The sequence below is a fragment of the Pelodiscus sinensis genome, chromosome 16 (genome assembly GCF_049634645.1).
Source record: "Pelodiscus sinensis isolate JC-2024 chromosome 16, ASM4963464v1, whole genome shotgun sequence".
NCBI classification, from domain to species: Eukaryota; Metazoa; Chordata; order Testudines; family Trionychidae; genus Pelodiscus; species Pelodiscus sinensis.
This window is the reverse complement of record NC_134726.1, coordinates 4,734,389-4,756,864: the sequence shown is the minus strand read 5'-3', so window position 1 is coordinate 4,756,864 and position 22,476 is coordinate 4,734,389. Positions and strand designations below refer to the sequence as shown.

The following is a 22,476-nucleotide window of genomic DNA, read 5'->3' as shown; positions in this document are numbered from 1 at the left end:
ATGCTCAGAGTTCATCAGTGACTAACTGGAAGTTCTCAACAGTCAATAACTAGCCAACAAATTAGGCAACTGGAACCCCAAGGTAGAATCAGTAAATGCAGCCTACCCAAAATGGAGCAGATATTCACATAAAGGCCAAGCCTACTTGGTTCATAACTGATTTCCTAACCCTAGTGTCATCAGGGGTCCTTATTCTGTAGCTTCATATATTAATGATCTCAATTTTAATGTCAATTTGTTGCTAAGACAAGTTTGTGGTTGTGCATTTGCAGATGACCTGTCCTAAAATATGCACAGTACTTGAGAGTGATTTCCTGTTGTTTCATCTTATACACAGATCCCCTAAATCATTGTCACTGTGGAGTAGTTCACTTATGCAAAGGTTTGTAGTCCTCAAAGCCTTTTGCTAACTGCTAGGGTGTAGACCTGTATGCATCTTGCATTGCTGCTCACTAAAATATCGTTAAGCTAGCATGGTGGACTACAGCCCACGGTCCAGGGTTAGAGTGCAGGTTCCCCAGTGCACTTTGCTGGGCTGGTCAGACAGAGGTGGGGTAGTCAGCCATGGTGTGTGAGCCACAGTTGCCCTTAAACTGCACAGTTTCCCATTGAGCCCTGCTGAGGGCTTGCAGCAGGGAGAGATCACTCCCCAGGCCCTAAAGCTGCAAGGGCTGGTGGGGAGGAGTTCCTACCTGCTAGCCTCAGCACAAAGTCATCACTAAGCCTGAGCCCCACCTCACTGGGTTACCTTGAGTCCCCTCCAGCCTTGAGCGCACTCTGCAACTGAAAGCCTATACCTCCTCCTGCACCCCACACTGTCTCATGCAGAGCCTGAGCCCCCTCCCACACTTAGCCCTTGCCCCCACTCCTGCCTTGTGAATTTTGTGTACACCAATGTGAAAGTGGCATATTGCCCATCACCTCTGTGTCTCATCTCAACACTGATGCACATAAGAAAAAAATAAGGTGCAGTGGGGATGAGTACACTAGTACGTGAGCCATGCAATAATGGAGAGCAGGACCCTAGACAGACTGACTCAAAGGACAAGTGGCTGCAGGCCTATGTGTACCAATTAATCGGGGGGGGGGGGAGAGTGAGTTGTGGAGATTTTCTGAGGGTTGGAATTCTATGTTGCTGTCAGCTCCCTGAACAGAGTAATATGGCCCACCCAGTGGTGCAAGGACCTTAGACTAACCCATGTTCTTGTTGTTCCACAGGGGCGGGAGCTGCAGTCCTGCTCCGTTCCTTGGAACCGCTGCAGGGCCTGGACACAATGAGGCAGCTGCGAAGTGCTCACAGGAAAGGATCAGCCAAACCCCTGAAGGACTGGCAGCTGTGCAATGGACCATCCAAGCTCTGTCAAGCACTTGATATTAACAAGAGCTTTGACCAAAAGGACCTGATTCACGACCCAGCAATCTGGATGGAGCCTGGCTCAGAGGCATCAGAACAGGCTGTGGTGACTGCGGCCAGAATTGGGGTCAACTATGGTGGAGAGTGGGCACAGAAACCACTGAGGTTTTATATACAAGGGAACAAATGTGTGAGTGTTATAGACAAGAAGGTGGAGAGAGAGCATGGTGTTGTGCTGTAGAGGGTGAGAGGGATGAGGATAAACAAGACTGGAGTGCTGGTAAGGTCTGTGCTTTCATTAACTGTCAGGCCCAGTGAAATGCTGGTTTGGATTTGGTTTTAATAATAAAGGTGCTTTGTTACAATGAGATGAGTAAGTGCCAGGCCCACTCCTAGCAGTGGCAAGTTCCTCGGGGGTTTCTGAATGACACTGGACTTGCTTTGGGGGCATTTGGGGCAGGGTTTGTGCCCCCTAGATGAAAGTGGTGAGATTCCACAGGTCTAGGTCCCTTCAAGTATGGGGGTTAGGTTCCTAAATACATTGACACTGCCAGTGCCTGCACAGCCTGACTCAGTCTCCATTGTCCCCAGCTGCACCACCCAGGAATGCTCTGGTCTGATTTCTGCAGCTGCTAAACCAGCAGCCACCCAGGATCCTTAGTGGAAAGAAAGTCCACAGTTGGTGAAAGTGGGGAGGGATATCCCCCTTGAAGACAAGGACACTCACCCAGCTGTGGCACCACAGGTGCCCATATCATTGCATTCCACATTGAGTGAGCTGAAGGACAGACAGCCTAGAGGTATCAACATTGCTGTGAAGCAGTCACAGGAAAGCATGAAATAGCTAAAGGACAGATTCACAGATGTACTTAAGTACAAGAAGGAGGGCTTGTAAACACTAGCACTTAAATTATAATGAAGTTATGCAGGGTGTAGGGAAAAACACTCCTCTGAATGATGTAAGTTACACAGGCTTAAGTGCTGATGTGGACATAGTTACTGTTGCTTGGGGGCTCTCCCCCTGCAATACAGAGTATCTGCCCCAGCAGCACTACAGTTGCACAGCTACTTGAATAGAGGCAACATGCTTCTGCTGCACCAGTGTCCCATCAAAGCCTGCTGTTAACTCAGCAACATCACTGTAAACCCCTTCTTCAAACTCCTCACACCAGCTGCACAGGAGGCAAGGAATCCCAGCTCAGGGGGTGAGCTTTGGATGGTAGTGACTGAACAGAGCAGCTTCATTTATGTGCACCTCTATCCATGCTGACATGCTTCCGCTAGGTGCAGCGCTCCTTCCACAAGCAGATCAGGGTTACCTCTCTAAGGAGGACAATGCCAGGAATAGAACTTCCAACTGCTGCTGTCCTGCTTCTTTATTAAAATGTATAGAAACAATACTAAGACTGAGGGAGCTGAAAACAGTGGCAGTTCCCCCCTCCATACTCCACCCAGTCACTTCAAAAGGGACTGAAAGACTGAAATCACTGGGTCCTCATGGTTGGTCACTACCAGCACACTGCGAAACTTGTCAAAGAGCATGAGCAGCTGGGAGCGGCGCATGTTCTCATTGTACATGATCTCCTCCAAATGGTGCCGCCCTCGGAAATAATGCAGCAGCCTGCAAGGGAAGGAGAGAAGGTGAGCTCGTACTTGCACCAGGCAGATCTTTTCAAGCAGCAGATTAACCACCCCCACTGAGTGATGCTGAAAACTGGCCATCAGGGCATTTTGCTGAACATGAGCCCAAGAGAAAGAGGTTTCACAAACTATAAAATGGAGTTGCCCAAATTATAAACAGCTCTCATTCTGCAGTATTATTTCAGCAGTGCCTAAGAGTAGGGACTGTGCACAGTGACTTTTGGGGTATGCAGCTAGCAGAGCTTGTGTTTCCTTGCCTTTAAAACACAGTTTTAAAGAAGGGAGGCACCAAGCCTGACCACTTCTCCCAAACCACCATTCCAGATGGGCTGCTTCTCAGCCCAACCGTGCTGCAGAAACCTCAAAAGTAAATCTTTGGACAGAGTACAGGTACTTTGCTGCTTTGATTTCACTTGTGGGGAGAAGACCACAGCCCCCTCCTCCCACCCTGTATATGTGACGCAATCCTGGGATAAAAACAGAAAAGGACAGAATACAGCAATTACACCAAAAAGCTACAAATGGTGGTTCCTGTCAAATTCCTTCCCCAGTCTGCTTCTCCTGTTGTGCCAGTTTCATTCAGCCTCCGGGACATCAGCCAGAACTCCTCACCTTTTCTCCTCCTGACACTTGCATGACTTACTTTCCAAACCTGCTAGTAACAGAACAGACATCCACAGCCCAGAGAGCAGCCAGGTCTTCCCTGTGGATTGCTGACTGCTCTCTAGCTCTCAAGTTGCCAACTCAAACTAGCAAAGGAGATCAGAAATGCAAGGGAAGAAGATTTAGTTAAGTCCTTCATTTTGCATAAAATGCCAAGTAACTGAAGTCTGTCCTTAGCAGGGAAATTCTGGCTGGAAGGTTCTAGGGCAATCCTCTGGTAGCTTTAATGTCCACAGAAAGCAGGCAGGCCTTGGTTTGTGAGGTCAATCCAGAAGAGACAGATTGTAGCAAATCCTACTTATCTTCCGTAGAAGGATAAAACCAGTAAGCCTACCCTGGTGGGTTTTGACCCGTGCGATTAGCACCAACAGGATCACTCTTCCTCCAAAGCACTGCACAAGTATTAGCAATTTCTGCCTCACTGCCCTGTGTGCACAAAGAGGTGTTATTCCCACTTAGAAATGGTGACTAGAGAAAGTCTGTTTAGATAACATTTTCCATGCTTACAGCCTTGGGAAGACAGACTGAATTGGAGCTTTACAGATTTGGCCACACAATGAATTAGCAGCAGAGGCAAGATGCTAGCACTGGAGTCCCTCTTGCTGCATCAGATTCGGGAGAGCCAGCAAACACTGGTGCAAGGTTACTTTCTAGAGCAGAAGTGCCCAGCTAGCCCTCCAAATGATCCTTTATATTCTCTGTTTTTAAGCTATCCAATATCTTCCCTATGCTTTGGGAACCATCTTGCATAGGCTATTGGAAAATGGTCCAACTTGTCAGTGTGTACATGTGTGTACACACCGAGTTAAAAACTATCATACCCTAGGTTCTAAATCTACCTACTGCTTCTTGTCCATTGATATTAAAACACTGGAAATGGAAAATACCTTTCAATACTCCTGTTTCGGAACAGGACTGGCCCAGTGGAGACACTTGGTCTCACCTGCGATTTTCTAATCACCACCACTTCTCATAGGAGACTGTTTCACAATCAACACTTCTCCAGCTATTCCCCCTAACTGCCATTCTCATCCTCTTGTCCCTAGTGAACTATGGGGGAGGAACAGCTGGAATGGATAACAATACACCCTCCTGCACATTCCAAATACTCGGCTGTCCCTTATGAATCATCCCCTCCAGCCCTCAGTCAGTTGTGCTTCTCTGAATGAAATTCTTTACAATTTGTTGTCTTTGTTCTATCGCCCTCTTCAGGTGCCCACGGCTGAATGCTGCAGTCTCACCAGGCACAAAGAGGAACCAACCACCTCCCTTGTCCCTAACATGAATTCTCTTTGTAGGCACAATTAAACTGGCTTCTCTTCCAGCATATCACATTGCAAACTCATCTCTACTTTGATGTTTATCTTCATCTCTTAAGCAGGCACCATTCTATAAAACAATTAAAAACAAGTGTCCTTATATCCACTACAAACAGAGATTGCCAAAAGAAAATATCAATCTGATTTACTTTCCCACTCTTTAGGTTCTGCAATCACTTTTTGCACTGTTTCTGATCAGGTGATGAACTCGATTAGTCAATTTCACTTTCAGGGTCTGAGGTGCTGGCTAATGCTGCTAGGTGCATTCGGGTGCTAGCACAGCAGGTGAAAATTGTAAAATATTGTTCCCATTGAACTTTTTTAAAAACCATGGTAACGTTTATATTGATCTTGGGGTTTAAGGATCAATTTAAACAAGTCCCGACCATAGAGGCAACTTGCTCAGGTAGTGTGGGTCCACAAGCTTTATTTCAGTATTGCTGCTCCAATAGGTCTCCTTCCCACTGCCTGCATGAGCTTCCAATTATTCTCTCCCTCCCAACAGCTAACTACATTCTTCTACCCTATGTTTAATAACAGCAGCACCCTTTGTATTATCTTTCTGCACTGCGGTTTGGAATCATTCCTAACTGGCATCAAAGCAGGAAAAAAAAATAGATACAACTTTTATATATTTCATTTCCTCCCTGTCCTCTGCCAGTGAGGAACTGCTTACTGCAATAGGAAGTATTCCCATCGGTCTATTTAAAATAGCCGCTTAGGCACAAGTGATTATGACAATTGTCAATGATACAGCCAAAAAGCAGGAATGTTTGATACACATATTCATTCTGCATTTGAAAACAATCATGGAAAGGCAAGACTAGTAGGCCTCTAGAAGCCATCTTGTCCATTTCTCTCACCCCCTGCTACCCCTGGAGATTAGATTAAGCAAACCTAGATCATCCCTGACAGGTATTTGTCTAACTTGCTCTTTAAAACTTCCAATGATGAGGATTCCATATCCCCTCTATGTAGCTTAACTCCTTCAAAAACAATGAAGAGTCCTGTAGCACCTTGGAAATTAACGGATTTATTAGGGCATAAGCTTTCATGGGTAATCTGTTAGTTTCGAAGATGCCAGAGGACTCCTTGTTGATTTTGCATTTATAGACTAACATGGTTCTCTCTCTGAGACTTAACTCCTTAGAGTTAGCAAGTTTTTCCTACTGTCCAGCCTAAATTTCCCTTGCTGCAAATTAAGTTGAGAATTTCTTGTCCAACCATCAGTGGATATGGAGAACTACTGATCTCCATGCTCTTAACAACTTTCTACATATTTGAAGATTTGTGTGCCACCTTGAGTCTTCTCTTCTCTAGACTTGAATCTTTCCTCATATTTTCTAAACTATTTATTTTTGTTGCTCTCCTTTGGATTCTAATTCATTCACATCTTTCTGAAAGTGTGGCATCCAAAACTGAACATAGTACTCCAGCTAAAGTCTTACCAGTGCCAAGGAGAATAAAATAATTACTTCCTGTGTCTTACATATGCCATTCCTGTTAATACATTCCAGAATGACATTTGCCTTTTTTGCCATTGGATTAGGTTTTCACATCATCAGTAATGAAGAAATACTTTCTATTTCAACAGTAATTAAGGAGCATGTTAAATGGTATTAACTGAAGTTAATTAAAACAAAAAAAACAGCGAGTCCAAACAAGTCACATTAAAAAGAGTTTTAAAAATTAGCCAACGACCTTTCTGGTCGTTAATATTTCATACATTTTGGAATAATGGGGAAGTTCCAGAAGGCTGAAAAGAAGCTGATGTTATTTTAGTATTGAAAAAAAGAAGAAGAAAACAGGATAACTCAGGTAATTATAGACTTGTTAGCCTGATGTTATTCCTAGGGAAAGAAAGAGAAATCAAAGAATAGCTAATATGAAACATAATATTAAGCAATATGGTTTTATGGGAAAAAGTGCCAAACCTAATGTTCTTTGATGAAATCACACGTTTGGTTGATAAAGGTAATTATGGACATCATATATTTGGAGTTCTGTAAGGAGTCTGAATACTTCCCAATATTCTTATTAAAACATTAATATGATATAAAATCAATTTAAGTCAGCAGGAATCAGCTCTTAGCCCAACACTATTCATGATTTTTATGAATGAATTGAAATAAGATACAAAACCATTGCTAATGAAGTTTGCAGATGATGAAGAGACTGGTAGGGTGATAAATAAGGAGTACAACAGGTCACAAATAGAAAGCAGGGTTGTACATTTTCAAACAAAGAATGAGGACAAGATAGAGTAATGTATCCTGGAAAGCAGCATCTCTAGAAAGGATTAAGGAGTTATGGTGGAAAGCAAACTCCACAGAGCGTAATGTGATGCTTCTAAGACAGCAAATGTGAAGTTTGGATATAAAAACAGGAATGTCAAGTAAAGGTAGAGAGATAGCATTACTACTATAAACAGTGTTGGTGAGACCTATCGGATACAGCACCCAGTTGTGTGTTCGCATTCTAAAAAGAATGTGGAGACATGGGAAAAAATTTAAAGAGAAAAGCCACAAGAATGATTTGAAGTCTAGAAACGTACCTGAGAGTGAAAGATTTAAGCAGCTCCATTTGTTTAGCTTTCCAAAGGGAAGGAAAAAAGTGACCAGATCAGTGTGCAAGTGCTTACATAGCAAGATTTCTGATACTAGAGAATCACTTGTTGACGTTCTTTGGGTTGTTACATGAGAAGTGAGACAAGATTATGATAATGGTTCTGACTCAAATTCTAACAAAAGCACTGTTGCACTGATTTTAAGTCAGTCATTCTCCTTTTAGCTGCCCTCATCTGATAGTTTGTCTATATTTCCTCACTGTTCTTCCAGACAGCTCACGCCTACTAGAGCATGTTTCAGCCTCTCCCAGAGAAGAGGAAAAGTGATTTAACAGGGAGTAGCTGAAACCCTTCCAGTAAACGCATTCAGCAATGTGGCTACACATTTGTCATAGGTTTGTCTCCCACACACTCCCCACTGGGAGAGCATTATGCAACAGTGTGTCTTGTTTTGGTAGGGTGGGGATTTTTAACGGATACAAATATAGCTGTAGCTGCGTGTTTATATCAGAGATGACCAGATCAAAGAAACTGAACAGAAAATGATACGAGTGTGATTGTCCTTAATCTTGGACCATTCCCAGAGAATTACATCGTGCCAGAGGAACTGAACTGATGACATGGTCTTCATCCCAGAGGCTAGAGATGGTCTTTTAGACTAGTGGTTCTCAACCAGGGGCTCAGGGGCCCCTAGTGGGCCATGAGCAGATTTCAGGAGGGCTGCTGCAGGGTCAGTGTTAAGACTTGCCAGGGCCCAGGGCAGAAAGCAGAGTCTGAAGCCCAGGGTTCCCAGCCATGCCACCTGGGGCTGAAGCCAAAGCCTGACAATTTAGCTATGAGGGGACCCCTGTGACTTGGGGCCCCAGACAGCTGTATTGCTTGCAACCTGCTAATGCTGGCCCTGGTGCTTATATACAGAAAAACCATTGTTGTGACACTGGTGGGCCATGAAGTTTTCATAGCATGATTGGGGAGCTCAGAAAGAAAAAGGTTCAGACCCTTGTTTTAGACACACTGGACTGAGGCCAAAGAAAGCTTTGAAGACAAGGACCAAGACACTGAACTTGACAAATTCTATGGGAAGCAGTACAGGGAATGGAGGACAGGTTAGACACATTCACGTTAGCCTGTGTTGCTGAGGAGATGTCTGCAGCATTCTAAATCAGTTAGTATTCTAAGCGCTGAAGGCTTTGTGCACAGCTATACTGCAGCGTTGTAGTCAAGCAGAGATGTGATGAACACATGAATAATTGAGGCCAGGTGTTTGCCAGGGTGGGAGAGAGTTGCTGGTCAAGCAGAGATGGTAGAAAGCATTACAAGTGGATGCTCTTATGCATGAGATCTTGCATGATCTAAAAATAAAAAAGGAGTCATAAAAAATGGAAAGTAGGACATATTACAAAGGATGAACAAAACAGGTATGCAGGGGCAAGATTAGAAAGGCAAAGTCACAAAATGAGCTCAAACTAGCTACGGGAATAAAGGGAAACAAGAAGACTTTTTATAAATACATTAGAAGCAAGAGGAAGACTAAGGACAGGGTAGGCCCACTGGTCAGTGAGGAGGGAGAAACAGGAACAGGAAACTTGGAAATGGCAGAGATGCTTAATGACTTTGTTTTGGTCTTCACCTAGAAGTTTGAAGGAATGACTAACAGTGAATGATAGTGGGAAGGGGGTAGGTTTAGAAGATTAAAATAAAAAAAGAACAAGTTAAAAACCACCTAGAAAAGTTAGATGCCTGCAAGTCACCAGGGCCTGATGAAATGCATCCTAGAATACTCAAGGAGCTGATAGAGGAGGTATCTGAGCCTCTAGCTAGCATCTTTGGAAAATCATGGGACACAGGAGAGATTCCAGAAGACTGGAAAAGGGCAAATATAGTGCCCATTTATAAAAAGGGAAATAAGAACAACCCAGGAAACTACAGACCAGTTAGTTTAACTTCTGTGCCAGGGAAGTTAATGGAGCAAGTAATTAAGGAAATCATCTGTAAACACTTGGAAGGTGGCAAGGTGACAGGGAACAGCCAGCATGGATTTGTAAAGAATAAATCATGTCAAACCAATCTGATAGCTTTTTTGATAGGATAACGAGTCTTGTGGATAAGGGAGAAGCGGTGGATGTGGTATACCTAGACTTTAGTAAGGCGTTTGATACGGTCTCACATGATATTCTTATCAGTTAACTAGGCACATACAGCTTAGATGGGGCTACTATAAGGTGGGTGCATAATTGGCTGGATAACCATACTTAGAGAGCAGTTATTAATGGTTCACAATCCTTCTGGAAAGGTGTAACAAGTGGGGTTCCGCAGGGGTCTGTTTTGGGATCGGCTCTGATCCCATCTTCATCAATGATTTAGATATTGGCATAGAAAGTACGCTTATTAAGTTTGCAGATGATACCACGCTGGGAGGGTTTGCAACTGCTCTATAGGATAGGGTCATAATTCAAAATGATCTGGACAAATTGGAGAAATGGTCTGAGGTAAACAGGATGAAGTTTAATAAAGACAAATGCAAAGTGCTCCACTTAGGAAGGAACAATCAGTTTCACACACACAGAATGGGAAGCGACTGTCTAGGAAGGAGTACGGCAGAAAGGGATCTAGGGGTTATAGAGGATCACAAGCTGAATATGAGTCAGCAGTGTGATACTGTTGCAAAAAAAGCAAACATGATTCTGGGATGCATTAACAGGTGTGTTGTGAGCCAGGCATGAGAAGTCATTCTTCTGCTCTACTCTCTGCTGGTTAGGCCTCAGTTGGAGTATTGTGTCCAGTTCTGGGCACTGCACTTCAAGAAAGACGTGGAGAAATTGGAGAGGGTCCAGAGAAGAGCAACAAGAATGATTAAAGATCTAGAGAACATGACATATGAAGGATGGCTGAAAGAATTGGGTTTGTTTAGTTTAGAAAAGAGAAGAATGAGGGGGGACATGATAGCCTTTTTCAGGTATCTAAAAGGGTGTCATAAGGAGGAGGGAGAAAACTTGTTCATCTTGGCCTCTGAGGATAGAACAAGAAGCAATGGGCTTAAACTGCAGCACGGGAGGTTTAGGTTGGACATTAGGAAAAGTTCCTAACTGTCAGGGTACTGAAAGACTAGAATAAATTGCCCAGGGAGGTTGTGGAATCCCCATCTCTGGAGATATTTAAGAGTAGGTTAGATAAATGTCTGTCAGGGATGGTCTAGACAGTATTTGGTCCTGCCATGGGTGCAGGGGACTGGACTCGATGAGCTCTCGAGGTCCCTTCCAGTGCTAGTATTCTATGATCACTGAGGACTCCAAGCGTATTCCTAGACAGTGTACTGAACTGACCAGCAGTGAGAGTTTATCTTCAACCAATGGCGACGGCTAGCATCATGGCTGCATACTCTTCAAAGTACTTCCCTCTGCCCACCAGCATCAGCGTTGCCTTGCTCGGGTGCAAACCCTTACTGCAGTCAATGCATCACAGTAAGCAGCCATTTGCACCAGCGCAGCATACCCCAGTTTGAAAAGCAGGCTAGGCTGTACCAGTCCATACAACAGGTTTCACAAGTCAGCACATACAACTGTGTACCAGAGCAGACACAGACAAGACCATCCTGTACTTACTTTGTAAAGCACTGTAATCTTGTCTTTTGTCTCTGAACCACTGTACATTTCTAGTGGTATATAATTAATAGAACAGGACTATAGCATAGCAAAACGGCTTTCACCTCCTTACCCCATTTTAGGGAGCAGAACTGTTGGAAGTGACTCCGCCAAGAGGCTTGCTAGAGGCAATGAACTGACAGTAAAGCATTAGTCTGGCTTAGAAAGCACTACTTGATGTTCAAGGAAAGAACGCTTGTGCCTAATATATTACAGACCTAGCTCAAGAAAAGCTCCTCCATATCTGAAATATACTCTTGGAATAACCTTCCATCCCTCACCCACTCAACTCTTGGGAAAAGAATTTGGATCTGAATCCTCATCCAATGCGCATGTGGTTAACCTCTGTCAAGCTATGTCATTCCACATTCCGTTTAAAGTATCTGCACTACAGAAACCCAAGTACTGGCTGTGAATAGTCACTGACAGGCACGAGTTCTGTTACATATTAAGCAAAGAGCAGTAAGTAGGTCAGAGACAATTGTCATAGGAAAATTCGTAAGGGCCAATTTATTGTGTTTCTAAAAACAGGCACTCCCTTTGTATGCACACTGCCCTCCTGAGACTAGTCCAGTTACAGTATATTTAGTAGGCTCCTAACTAGGCTGTTACAGTAGGAGCTCATGTTGAGATACTGACACATAGAACAGAGTTCTGTTTTCCACAGCATGAGACTCATCATCATGCATCATAGCAGCTAAAAGTTACGTGAAAAGCAGAAGCTCATCTCAGATCCCTGAAAAAGGAAGAGAGTGTATGGAACAACTGGAAGGATCGCATTGCTCACTACAGCAGCTTTTCCCTATTATCCTCTATTTATATATACACTCAGTGGTGGGTACAGAATTGCGCACAGAGACTCACAATCATTTTGAATTCCTGATTTGCGATTGGAAGAGGGGAGCTGAACAAAGAACTCTGTAAATGACACTACTCAGACACACAGATTGTCTCTCATCAGTAAATCACATGATCGTTGTGATCATTCTGCAGGACAAGTCATATTTTTAATACTTCAGCATCCAGACAGTCTAAAGAATGGCAGCTGTACCTTCTAATCTCCTCAGCAATGCTTCAGGAGTGGTTATTCTGGGACATAAAACAGTCAGTTTCTGCCCACACTAAGACTGCACGGAGGGGTTCTGCAGGAAACTACATTTACTGCTTCAGTTTTTTTCTTAGGTAATCTGATGTATAAGCAAACTGCCAAATATAAACAAAACTCTTCCTCAACAGACAGTTATGTGACCTATCAGTCACACTATCTGACCTCCTGAAGAAACCAAAGTCACTTTTGGCATTTGCAAATTATGAGTTTTTGAAGAGCTGCTTCCCCCCGGCTCAACTTGTTCAGCAGGCCAAAAGTATTCTAGAGGCCAAACTGAAAGATAAGGGTGTCATTATAAGAATGATGGTCATAAGAAGCTTTATGTAATGGGAGCAGAACAATAATAGTTCAGACCCAATTTCACAGAATTTTCAAGTATTTTATCAGAAGATGCTGTAGATTTTTTTTTAAGGACTTGCAGACACCTAGCCATTGATAAGGACAAAGTTCTCCAATGACCAATTCATCTCCATCTGAGCCAACATCTCAGACTCCACATCTTCTGAATCAGTGGAATACTGCCATCTCCAAGTTACACAAAGGGAGCAGCAGAGGCATGTTTTAGTGCAGGACAGTCACTACATCTGCAGGCTTTCGGAATTATCTACAAAACATCCATGGTCTCAACTGGTCCAGTTGCAAGGAACTCTGCAACATACAAGGCAACTATTTTATTCCCACAGCCGTCTGAGTGCTGCAGTCCTAGCCACATATGCCAGGGGCGATCTAGTCAGGGAATATCTGGGTGATCTGGAATGCAGGAGATGAGCTGTAACACTTCCGCAAGTATGAATCCCAGAAAACCCTAAATTCCTGTGATGCCTCTGTATTTGCAATGCTTTTAATACAGGCAGTCCCCGAGTTACGCGGATCCGACTTATGTCAGATCCGCACTTACGAACGGGGCTCTCTCGCCCCGGAGCTCGCAGGCAGCGGGACCACCCAGAGCGCAGCGGTCCCACCACCTCAACCTCTGGGGCGAGAAAAGCTGCTCCGGGTGCCCCTGGTCTGCTGGGGACCGTCTCCAGCAGACCAGGGACATCCGGAGCAAAGCCAGGGAGAGGCGCGGGACTCCGCTGCCGCTTTGCTCCCGGTGCCTCTGGTCTGCTGGGGACCGTCTCCAGCAGACCAGGGACACCTGGAGCTAAGCCGGGAGGCGGAGGGGTCCCAAGCCTCTGAGGCTTTGCCAGAGCTGGGGTGCTGCTGGGTTGGTCCAGTAGCGCCGCCGCTCCTCAGTGCTACTGGACCAACCTGGCAGCACCCCAGCTGTTCTGCCCCAGGAGTCCTGATTCAGCCGCTGCTGATCAGTTTCAGCAGCGGCTGAATCAGGACACCTGGGGCAGAGCAGCTGGGGTGCTGCTGGGTTGGTCCAGTAGCGCCGAGGAGCGGCGGCGCTACTGGACCAACCCAGCAGCACCCCAGCTGCTCTGCCCCAGGCGTCCCCAAGTCAGCCGCTGCTGAAACTGCCCAGTGGCTGACTACAGGAAGCCTCTGCCCCGGGCTTCCTGGAATCAGCCGCTGATCAGTTTCAGCAGCAGCTGACTTGGGGATGCCTGGGGCTCTTAAGTTGAATCTGTATGTAAGTCAGAACTGGCGTCCAGATTCAGCCGCAGTTGAAACTGATCAGTTTCAGCAGCGGCTGAATCTGGACGCCAATTCCGACTTACATACAGATTCAACTTAAGAACAAACCTACAGTCCCTATCTTGTACGTAACCCGGGGACTGCCTGTAATGCTTTCTTACAGATCTCAGGGAATGTTAACAGGCCTTTAACTACACCACGCATATGCACACACTGGGGCCTCTGCTTTAAGGCTCTCTTGCACTTGTTTTCAGGCTATGCAACTTCCATTTTGTGCCCTCAAGAGCGAGACACTCTCACTACCAGACAACAAGACAATTGGTAGGCAGTGAGACTTTAGACTACAATGTCCATCAGAAGGTCTCGAAGTCTTTCCCTAGATCCAGAATTTATTAACAAAACATTCTTGGGGAACTAATTAAAAACCTGGCCATTAGCTAGTGTTAAATACCAAAAACCACTGATGAAAAGGTCCCACAGGAATAAGCCAAAAATTTAATCTTCCAAGGTGAACTTCCTTCCCGGTACTAATGCAGAAATTAATTGAAAAGGGGGATGAGAAAAGGAGGTTACGTTCTCTCTACCTTGCAAACATGCGGAGATCCTCTGGATTCTGTGCAGCAGGAACATTGAGAATAGCTTCCCGCTCATGTTCAGACAAACTTGCTAGCAGGTTCTCAGTCATACGTTTATTCAATGGGGAGTCACCACCAGGTATCAGCTCAGCACTGGAATTATCCATACTAGGGCTTGTGAGAGTCATATCATCACTACTGGCTGTAAATCAGAAATAAAATGATGCTGTGAAGAGTACAAACTAGCAAGCTCTTTCTGCCCCTCCCTTCCAATCAAACTCGTCAGCTTAGTACAGCAAAGAGAGGTGGACTGGAAACATGACATGGGAACTGTCTGAAAACAAACGAGGACAGGGAATTTGGTTCTTTTGGCCAGTGTGCTGGGTTTGCAGACAAGTGATGAGTAATTTGGGACAACATACAAAATATTATTGGGACATCCCATTTTCAGGAAAATCTTGAATTGAATAGCTATCAAGCTAGGAAATCTATGGATGGGGTATTCCTTGCAAGTACATCCACGTCACACTGCCGAGGAGGTAGGATTCAGTTTCTGGGAATAATGGTATGATCTTAAAAGAAGATATTATAGAATTAACAAACAACGCATTTAAAACATACATAAGGAAACACTTCACAGAAATATACAGTCAACCTATGGAACTTGTTGCCTGAGGATGTTTGAGGGCCAAAAATGTAACTGGGTTAAAAAAGGGGGAGAGGGAAAGGGATATGAGAAATTCATGGAGGAATGGCTATTAGCCAGGATAGTCAGGGATGCAACCCCAAGCTGTGGCACCTCTGGCTGACAAAAGCTGGGACTATACGACAAGATGAAACAATCTATAATCTCCCTGTTCTGTTTGTTCCTCTGAAGTACCTGGCACTTGCCACTGTAAGACGACAGGATACTGGGCTAGACAGATCACTGGCCTGACCCAGTATAGCGATTCCTAGTATCTGATATGACTGTCAGAGTAATTAAAGACAGAGCTAGAAATATCTAACAATTTTATAAACTGGTGATATATAGCAAACAGAGAGCCCAGCCCATTAAAAGGTGTATGTGAACTCCGACTCTCATGGGGCACTGTGAGGGCTTAGGCAGACACAGAGATTACATACAGAGCTGAAATATTTCCCACCACAGAAAAATCAAAATAAAATTGAAACATTTCAACAAAATTAACATTCCTCCAGTGGAAAATTTTAATCCTGGAGAAGCCACATTTTCCCTGAAAGACTTGGACAGAAAATTCCCAGACTGCTCTAGTTTAAACATGAAAGGATAATAAGAGAAGTAGAGCAGTTGGGAGGGTGGGCACTGGCAGAAGAGAAGGCCAAGGAAGCTACACTGCAATCACAGAACTACCTACTGGGAGGGTAGTGTTCTTAAAGATGCCTAGCAAAGGAAAAAGAAAAACTGAGTGTTTATCCATCACTGTTAAAGGAGGAAAAGGGGCAAGGAGCCCTGAAAACTTCCTCCCGTCTCACATTAAAAATTCATTTGTTGCCTCTTGTTTTTCCCAGATGACTATTGACAACTGGATAACCAGGATTATGGCATTAAACAAGTACGCAAAGGAAACCTAAGAAACTATTTATTCAGGCTGTTTAAATCTCTGCTTTGTGTTAAGTTTAATATTGATTTAACTCCAACACTTGGGGAAAGTCCTTTTTGATAAGATCCGGTATCCCAATCCTGAGAAAGTGATAACATAACCCAACGGATGTAAGTTGAAGCTAGACAAATTCAGACTGGAAATAAACAAATTTTTAACAGTCAGAATAATTAACCACTAGAATGTTTTACCCAGTATTGTGGTAAATTCTCCACTGCTGAATTTAAAAATCAATATTGGGTTTTTAGTTAAAAGATCTGCTCTAGAAATTAGTTTAGGGAAACTCTGAACAGTGTAATACAGGAGGTCAGACTAGATGATCATAAATGGTCCCATCTGACCATAGAACGTATGGAACCCCTTCAACTGAGAGCTAAAGATACTAGTCCACACTAAATGCCAACGAAAACAAAGACCAGGCATTCCTGGCATTTAAAAGATTAAAAAACTCAAACCTTTTAAAACTTCCTTCAATCTAAATCTTTATGCAAACACCCATTCTTTTTATATGCAAGTTACCTTTAAACAGGTAAATAAGCAATTATAAAAGATTTACAAACTGATGTACACAATTTTTATCAAACCCCAAAGCATCCAGTTAAAGGAGTTATTCAGTAACTTTAAATGAGACAAGGAATTGCTAAACTAAACCCTGCTGCCCCCTTTAGCACTGGCTAAGCATATGATAGTAACCCACATAATGCATTGCACAGAGACCTTGTAATGCTGAGACCCCAATATGGGGCGTGAAAATCTGAGTTCATCCTTCAAGTGGCTGGCAGCTATTTGGTCTTAATTTAACTAACTTTTGTGGTTTAATTCACAAACCCTTTCGCCCATGCTGAGTTCTCAACTGACGAGTGGAGACACTAGCAGGAGAAGGCATGGCTTATTTGGAGCAAACACATGCAAGATTCTACAAACTGGTACACTAGATGCTAGCAATAAATATGTGGAAGTTCCAGGACAAAGAGTAACATAATACAACCCTAAGTAACCCAACCCCCACCAAAACCGTACCACTAACATTTGCTCTCCCAAGGAAACAGAACAAAAACATGTGCACATACACACTCCTTGGTAATTTACTCAGTGCAATGTAGCCTGACTGAAGCTAATTTTGAGAATATGAGCTATTTCTTGTGGGTCTAATCACGCATCCCTGTTGGAACTGGATGTTCTGCCACAGCATTTACTCTCCTACAAACAAACAAATTTCAGGCTTATCTTATCCACAGGAAAGAATTCCTGGATAGGGTTAGTCTCATAAGCCAAGAACAATTTTTAAGTTCCCAAGACCTTTCCTCAAAGAAATAATGTCTCGCAGAATGTTCTATAATTTAACAACCAGGTTTCTGGGAATACAGTAGGACACAGTCAGCTGAAGAGAGATATTTCAGTTTCCTTGAAAAGGTTTTTGAGCAATTTGGGATTTCAGTACCACATTCTGGCTTTAGTTAGAGCACTTTCCCAGATCTGACCTTGAAGCATGGCAATGGGAGCAGCTGGGGGATTCAAGTGAGAAGAAAGGGAGTTGTTGGCAGTTGTAAACATTTGTCAGCCACAGTCTCTGTGCATGTTTCCTTAACGCCATGGTGTCCAACGCCCTAGCCACAAGTGGCTATTTGGCTGTTTGAGTGTGGCTGGTTCACTATAACAGTAGCCACTACAATGGCTATTGCTTCAAAACTGGTTGGACACCACGGCCTTAAAGACATCAACTATAACCCAAAAATTCCGCTTGTTTGGAGTATGTGTTCTTGCAAGCACTTTGTGTACAACTCTCCCTATTCTGTTTCGAATTATGGACATTGATGGAGATACCAGTTGTACATTTGGAAGAGCGCCTTGGTCACTCTGTAGTATGGCATGAGAAATGTAAAGTTCACTTGGGAAGGATGCATAAAAGGACTTCACAGAATGAATGGAAAGAGATGGACACAGCTAAGTAGATCGCTGACTAGAACGGCTTGAAGATTTTAGTGCCTTCCCCCCCCAAGATGTTTGCCAATTCCTCTTCCTCTGACACAGAGCTGACCTTGATCAGCTAGCACACTTAAATATGACTTGCCCTACCTTGACAATGCAAAACCCATTTAAAATCCTGTTAGCTAAAGCACATAATAAAACACTACCTACTCTCCTACTCTAGAGATGGCCTATGCTAGTCTCTAAAGCAAATACAGACTTGTTTACAGTACAAAAAGGAAACATTCATACTTGGGGAGCCGAAGCTGAGAGCATTGGGAGTGCTTAGACTTCTGCCTCCAACTCTAGCAGTGAAGGGCATGTCCTCATCTTGAGCTCGGAAATCCTCCTCATTCGGGGGCACCATCAGACAGACATACGTGTGCAGCTGTATGAGAAGGCGATGTTGGAGCATCCATATCACCATTTGTATGAGCTGAGTCTGCAAAGCAAAAGCCAGCATTTTAAATGACCACGCAGAGCACAGTGCCATTCAAAGTAAGTGGGAGACTATGCACAAGACACTAAGGCCCCATGGGGATGTGCACTACAGAAACTCAAATAGAGGCAGGTTCTTTCCTTAGTACTTCGTTCGCCTACTCCAATGCATTTTGCTGCACATCTCAAACACCACCAAGGGGCTAGGCCTCTGAGCTAGGGAGAAACTCTCAGCAGTGTTACTCAGCTGTAATTGACTCAGACTCTGACAGATTTGTCTACACATGTTTAGTTCATGGCAAGCTGGGGTTTAAGCGTGTGCTGCACTAACCCACCGTGCAGTAAGGGCTTGACTAGATGCTGCATTAGTCTGTAATGGAGGGGTGTAAATTCTAATGCACGTGAGCATGTTGCTCACTAAGTGTCCTATGTGCACCCGGCTAGTGCATGTTAAAGTTTGCTAGTGTGCATTAGTGTAGTCCCATCTCAAACAGTACTACATTAACACGCAAGAGGGAAAGACAAGCCATTTACCAGCACAATGAGTTCAAGTGGTTTTAGTCTAATGGGAGCTCCACTATATGACATGCACATGCCTATGCACTCTTGAGCAAAGATTTTAGTGCCCATGGGTTTGTGTCTATGTATCCTACATCCTCATGCTCCAGTTTGAGAGTATACAGGGAGATGCAGACCTGGGGCTGCTCCAGTTCCTTCTCAAGATGTAGCCCAGATGACACTGCAGCAGAGTGGAAGGAAGGTGAGTGGCAAAGCACCCACAGGGATAAAGTACTCAAGCTACTGTACGGGTAAGTAACTTTCCCTTTTCAAGTTATATCGACTCTAGGTGCTCCACTCCCAAGCAACGAAGAGGCAGGAGCTGAGGAGATGGATCCAGCACAATTCTGAAGACAGCACCAAAGGCCATGTTTGGAAGCAATTAGGATAGCATTCTGCCTGGAGAATGTGCGGTTGTAGGCAAAAGAGATACCCTTTTGAAAGGTTTTATTCTTTTGAGGTGGAAGGCAAGGGCCGTTTCTCAGATCCAGAGAATGGAGGATAGCCTCTTCCCTTGAGGAATGAACACCTGGGTAAGATATTGGTAGACTTAATAGCTTGATTGATACAGAATTCGGAAGAGACCTGAGGCAAGGAATGAGGATGGAGGCATAAGCCAAATGTTACCTTGTCACAGTAAAAGGTAGCAAAAGGAGGGTTCGCCATGCTCTCCTACCTTCTTTGCTGAGGTTATGGCTAACTAGAATAAAAGTCTTGAAGGACAGACACGGGAGGTTACCTATGAGTTTAAACAGATGGCTCTTTAAAGCACAGAGAACCAGACTGTCAGGGCTGTTCCTCATTCTGGCACTCCCAAGTGCAGAAGGTGGAGGCCCACAAAGACTTTAAATATACCTTGCCTCTACAGGTTCTGCTTACAAAAACTCCACAGAGTCACAGATTTAATGACTTTGGGGGGTTAGCTGCCACCCTCAAGTGATTTACCCTAAAAACAGGGGAATACCTGAATTCTCTCCAGAGGGGTACCTCAAGCTCTTTTACCAACAAAAGAGAAGAGAAAATTAAACTGCAGTCTCTGGTAGCTGACAGCTCAGTCTAGGCAGGCAGGCACACACACACAGACCCCGTTCCTTCCCAAGACACAAGAATCAAATAATCGCCTTCAAAAAGGTGATTTTTATTAATAAAACAAAAGCTGTACTTGATAAAGCATACTCGACTGCTAGGTGTTACAGAGCAACTAAGTAAAAAATTAAAACACAGAGGAAATCTCTGGGAACAACTCTTAGGTGGTGAATGGGGGAGAGGAAGCAGATTCACACAGAGCAGTTCAAACCAAACCACAAAAATAAAGGAAAATACCCTGATTGTGACTAGATACACTTTTCCCCTTTATTTACTCATAATCCCTTTCAGGTTCAGTCCGCCTCTATGCCCCAAATTCCTCGGAGGCATGGTAATTCTGCCTGCGTTTAGATCATTCTGCATCTCTCTCAACTCCTGTTTTAACTCTCCCCCACAAAGAAAACAGGCAAGGTATCTTATACAATTCAAATGTCAGTACTCTATCCCCATGGGTTCTTCTGGCTCCTTGCCAACAACTTTGCTAGCTACCTGAGTTTAACCCCTTAGTCACCAGCTGCTGGCCAGCACTCCTCTATCCATCACACAGATGAAAATCCTATGGTGGCATGAAGTCCTTGACATGAGGAAACAGATACAACAAACCCTTAAGGAACCTGAAATGGTAGAGTAAACAAATACCATAAATCTTTCCACTGGTGGAAGAAAGGCTGCAACTGCTGCCTACTGAACCCTGAGTTCAGTGACAACCCTGTATTTTTAAATCTAAATTAATCCACAACATCCATGAGAACCAATTCAGAGGCAGATACAGATCAATGGGTACACCAGACTTGGAAACTCCTTCACTTCTGCAGGCATGCTTTTCTTGTGGCAGCTTTCCTGCTGTTTAGGGGTACAGACAAATTCTGGAGAGCTGCCCAATTCTTTGTGCAAGAACCACCAAGAAGCCAGGCCTTGACGTGCAAAGATGAGTGATTGGGATGGTTTATGGTGCCCAAGTCTGGTGGCAGGAGAACCACGGTAAGAGGAAAACGATGCGAGTTAGTAAGAAGCTGCAAAGCAGAGGCAGGAACCACACTTGTTTCAACCACAATGGTGCTATCAGAATAGCCACAGCCTGCTCTTGCTTCAATTTGTTCAGAGCCGTAAGGATCAAGGGAGAGTAGGCATACACAAAGGTGTGAGACTAAGAGACTAGGAGATATACTTCCAGAAGGCTCCAGGACTGGTAAATATTTTGAAAGATTTGAGTTCCCACTCATGGTCCTGTTGGAAGTGCCTACTCAAGGAATCGGCTGCAGTGCTTTGCAGGCCTGGCAAGTACGCTGCAGAGGTGTGTATGAGATGGGATATGCCCCAGCTCCACAGTTTTAGTTATTCTGTAAATAAGGACTGGGATCTTGCCCAAAAGCAATCATCTACCCTATGCAGCTGCTCTGTGAATGACATAAGCAAAAGAAGTTACTGCTGTCCATATCACCCAACATGTTGGACACCTGCAAGTCTTCCTCTGTCAGTAACTTCACTATTAATGAGTGTTTAAATATGTGAAAGCAGAGTTTGGCATATATTTTAGGATGGGAAGGGGTATAAAAACCTGAACAGAGGGCTAGGGCATTTGTCATTAAGAGTCCATTGTACAGAACAGAGAACCGGATTTTTAAAGGAATTTAAGATACACAGTAGGTACCTAGTGGGATCTACCAAGGTTCCCAATCCATACTGAAGTCAACAGGAGACAAGACCCTAGGAGCGTGTCTGAAAAGCCAACTAGGCACTAAACTTTAAAAATCTGTCCTCGAGGGTTTTAGGCTAGCTGCTTCTCAGGCAATGGGGGAGGGTTAGTCTGAGCCATCTCCCATCTGGCAGGTTCTGCTGACTAGACAGTGAATTTTGCTTTTCTAGCTCCCTAAATTATCTTGATTTTGTTCAAGATCTTTTGCCTTGAGCTATTTTAACCTTACCTGAGCTTTAATTATTGAAATGTTGTTCACTAGCATGTGGTGGTGCACCTAGAGCTTTAGGTTGCCCTAATCCAGCCCCACTTCCTAATGCAAACACATCCTTTGTGTTACAGCATCCAAAAAAAGCAGCACAGCACACACACACACGCCCTAGCTCAGGGGTGGGCAAAAGGGCCTCTGCAGGTCGGATCCAGTCTGCCAAGTGGGTTGATCCAGCCCACAGAGGCCCTGTCACTCCGGCGCCCACAAGCCAATTAGGACCTGGGGGCGGGGGAGCATGCGAAGCTTCCTCCCACCCTGTGAGGAGCAGCACAGTGCTTTGAAGCTCTGCACGCTGCTCGCAAGGCAGAGGAGACATCACGTGCTCCCCGCCCCTAACCCGATTGGCCTGGGGGCTGGAGGAGAGTGTGAAGTTTCCTCCGCCCTTC

At 44.3% G+C, this 22,476-nt stretch overlaps 2 protein-coding genes across 13 annotated transcripts in view; one reads left to right on the top strand and one right to left on the bottom strand.

Moving 5' to 3' along the window:
- MPG (N-methylpurine DNA glycosylase) overlaps positions 1-1,722 on the top strand; it is a 32,559-nt gene extending 30,837 nt beyond the window's left edge. For both annotated transcript variants that reach the window (XM_075899194.1, XM_014574298.3), the window contains exon 4: positions 1,219-1,722. In XM_075899194.1, coding sequence (XP_075755309.1) covers positions 1,219-1,595 — 377 coding nt within the window. In that variant the 3' untranslated portion in view covers positions 1,596-1,722. The remainder of the gene's footprint in view (positions 1-1,218) is intronic.
- The window catches only part of NPRL3 (NPR3 like, GATOR1 complex subunit), a 91,651-nt gene that overhangs the window by 13,242 nt on the left and 55,933 nt on the right, over positions 1-22,476 (bottom strand). For 10 of the 11 annotated variants that reach the window (XR_012896097.1, XR_012896095.1, XR_012896096.1 and 7 more), the window contains 3 exons: positions 18,294-18,483; positions 14,461-14,653; positions 2,814-2,975 (listed from right to left, as the gene is read on the bottom strand). Coding sequence is in view for 2 of the 11 variants with exons in the window: in XM_075899191.1 (XP_075755306.1) it covers positions 2,814-2,975; positions 14,461-14,653; positions 18,294-18,483 (545 nt within the window). In the remaining 9 variants the exon portion in view is untranslated. Of the gene's footprint in view, positions 1-2,715; positions 2,976-14,460; positions 14,654-18,293; positions 18,484-22,476 lie in introns of those variants that run through there. The other variant, XM_075899192.1, reaches the window with a different exon arrangement.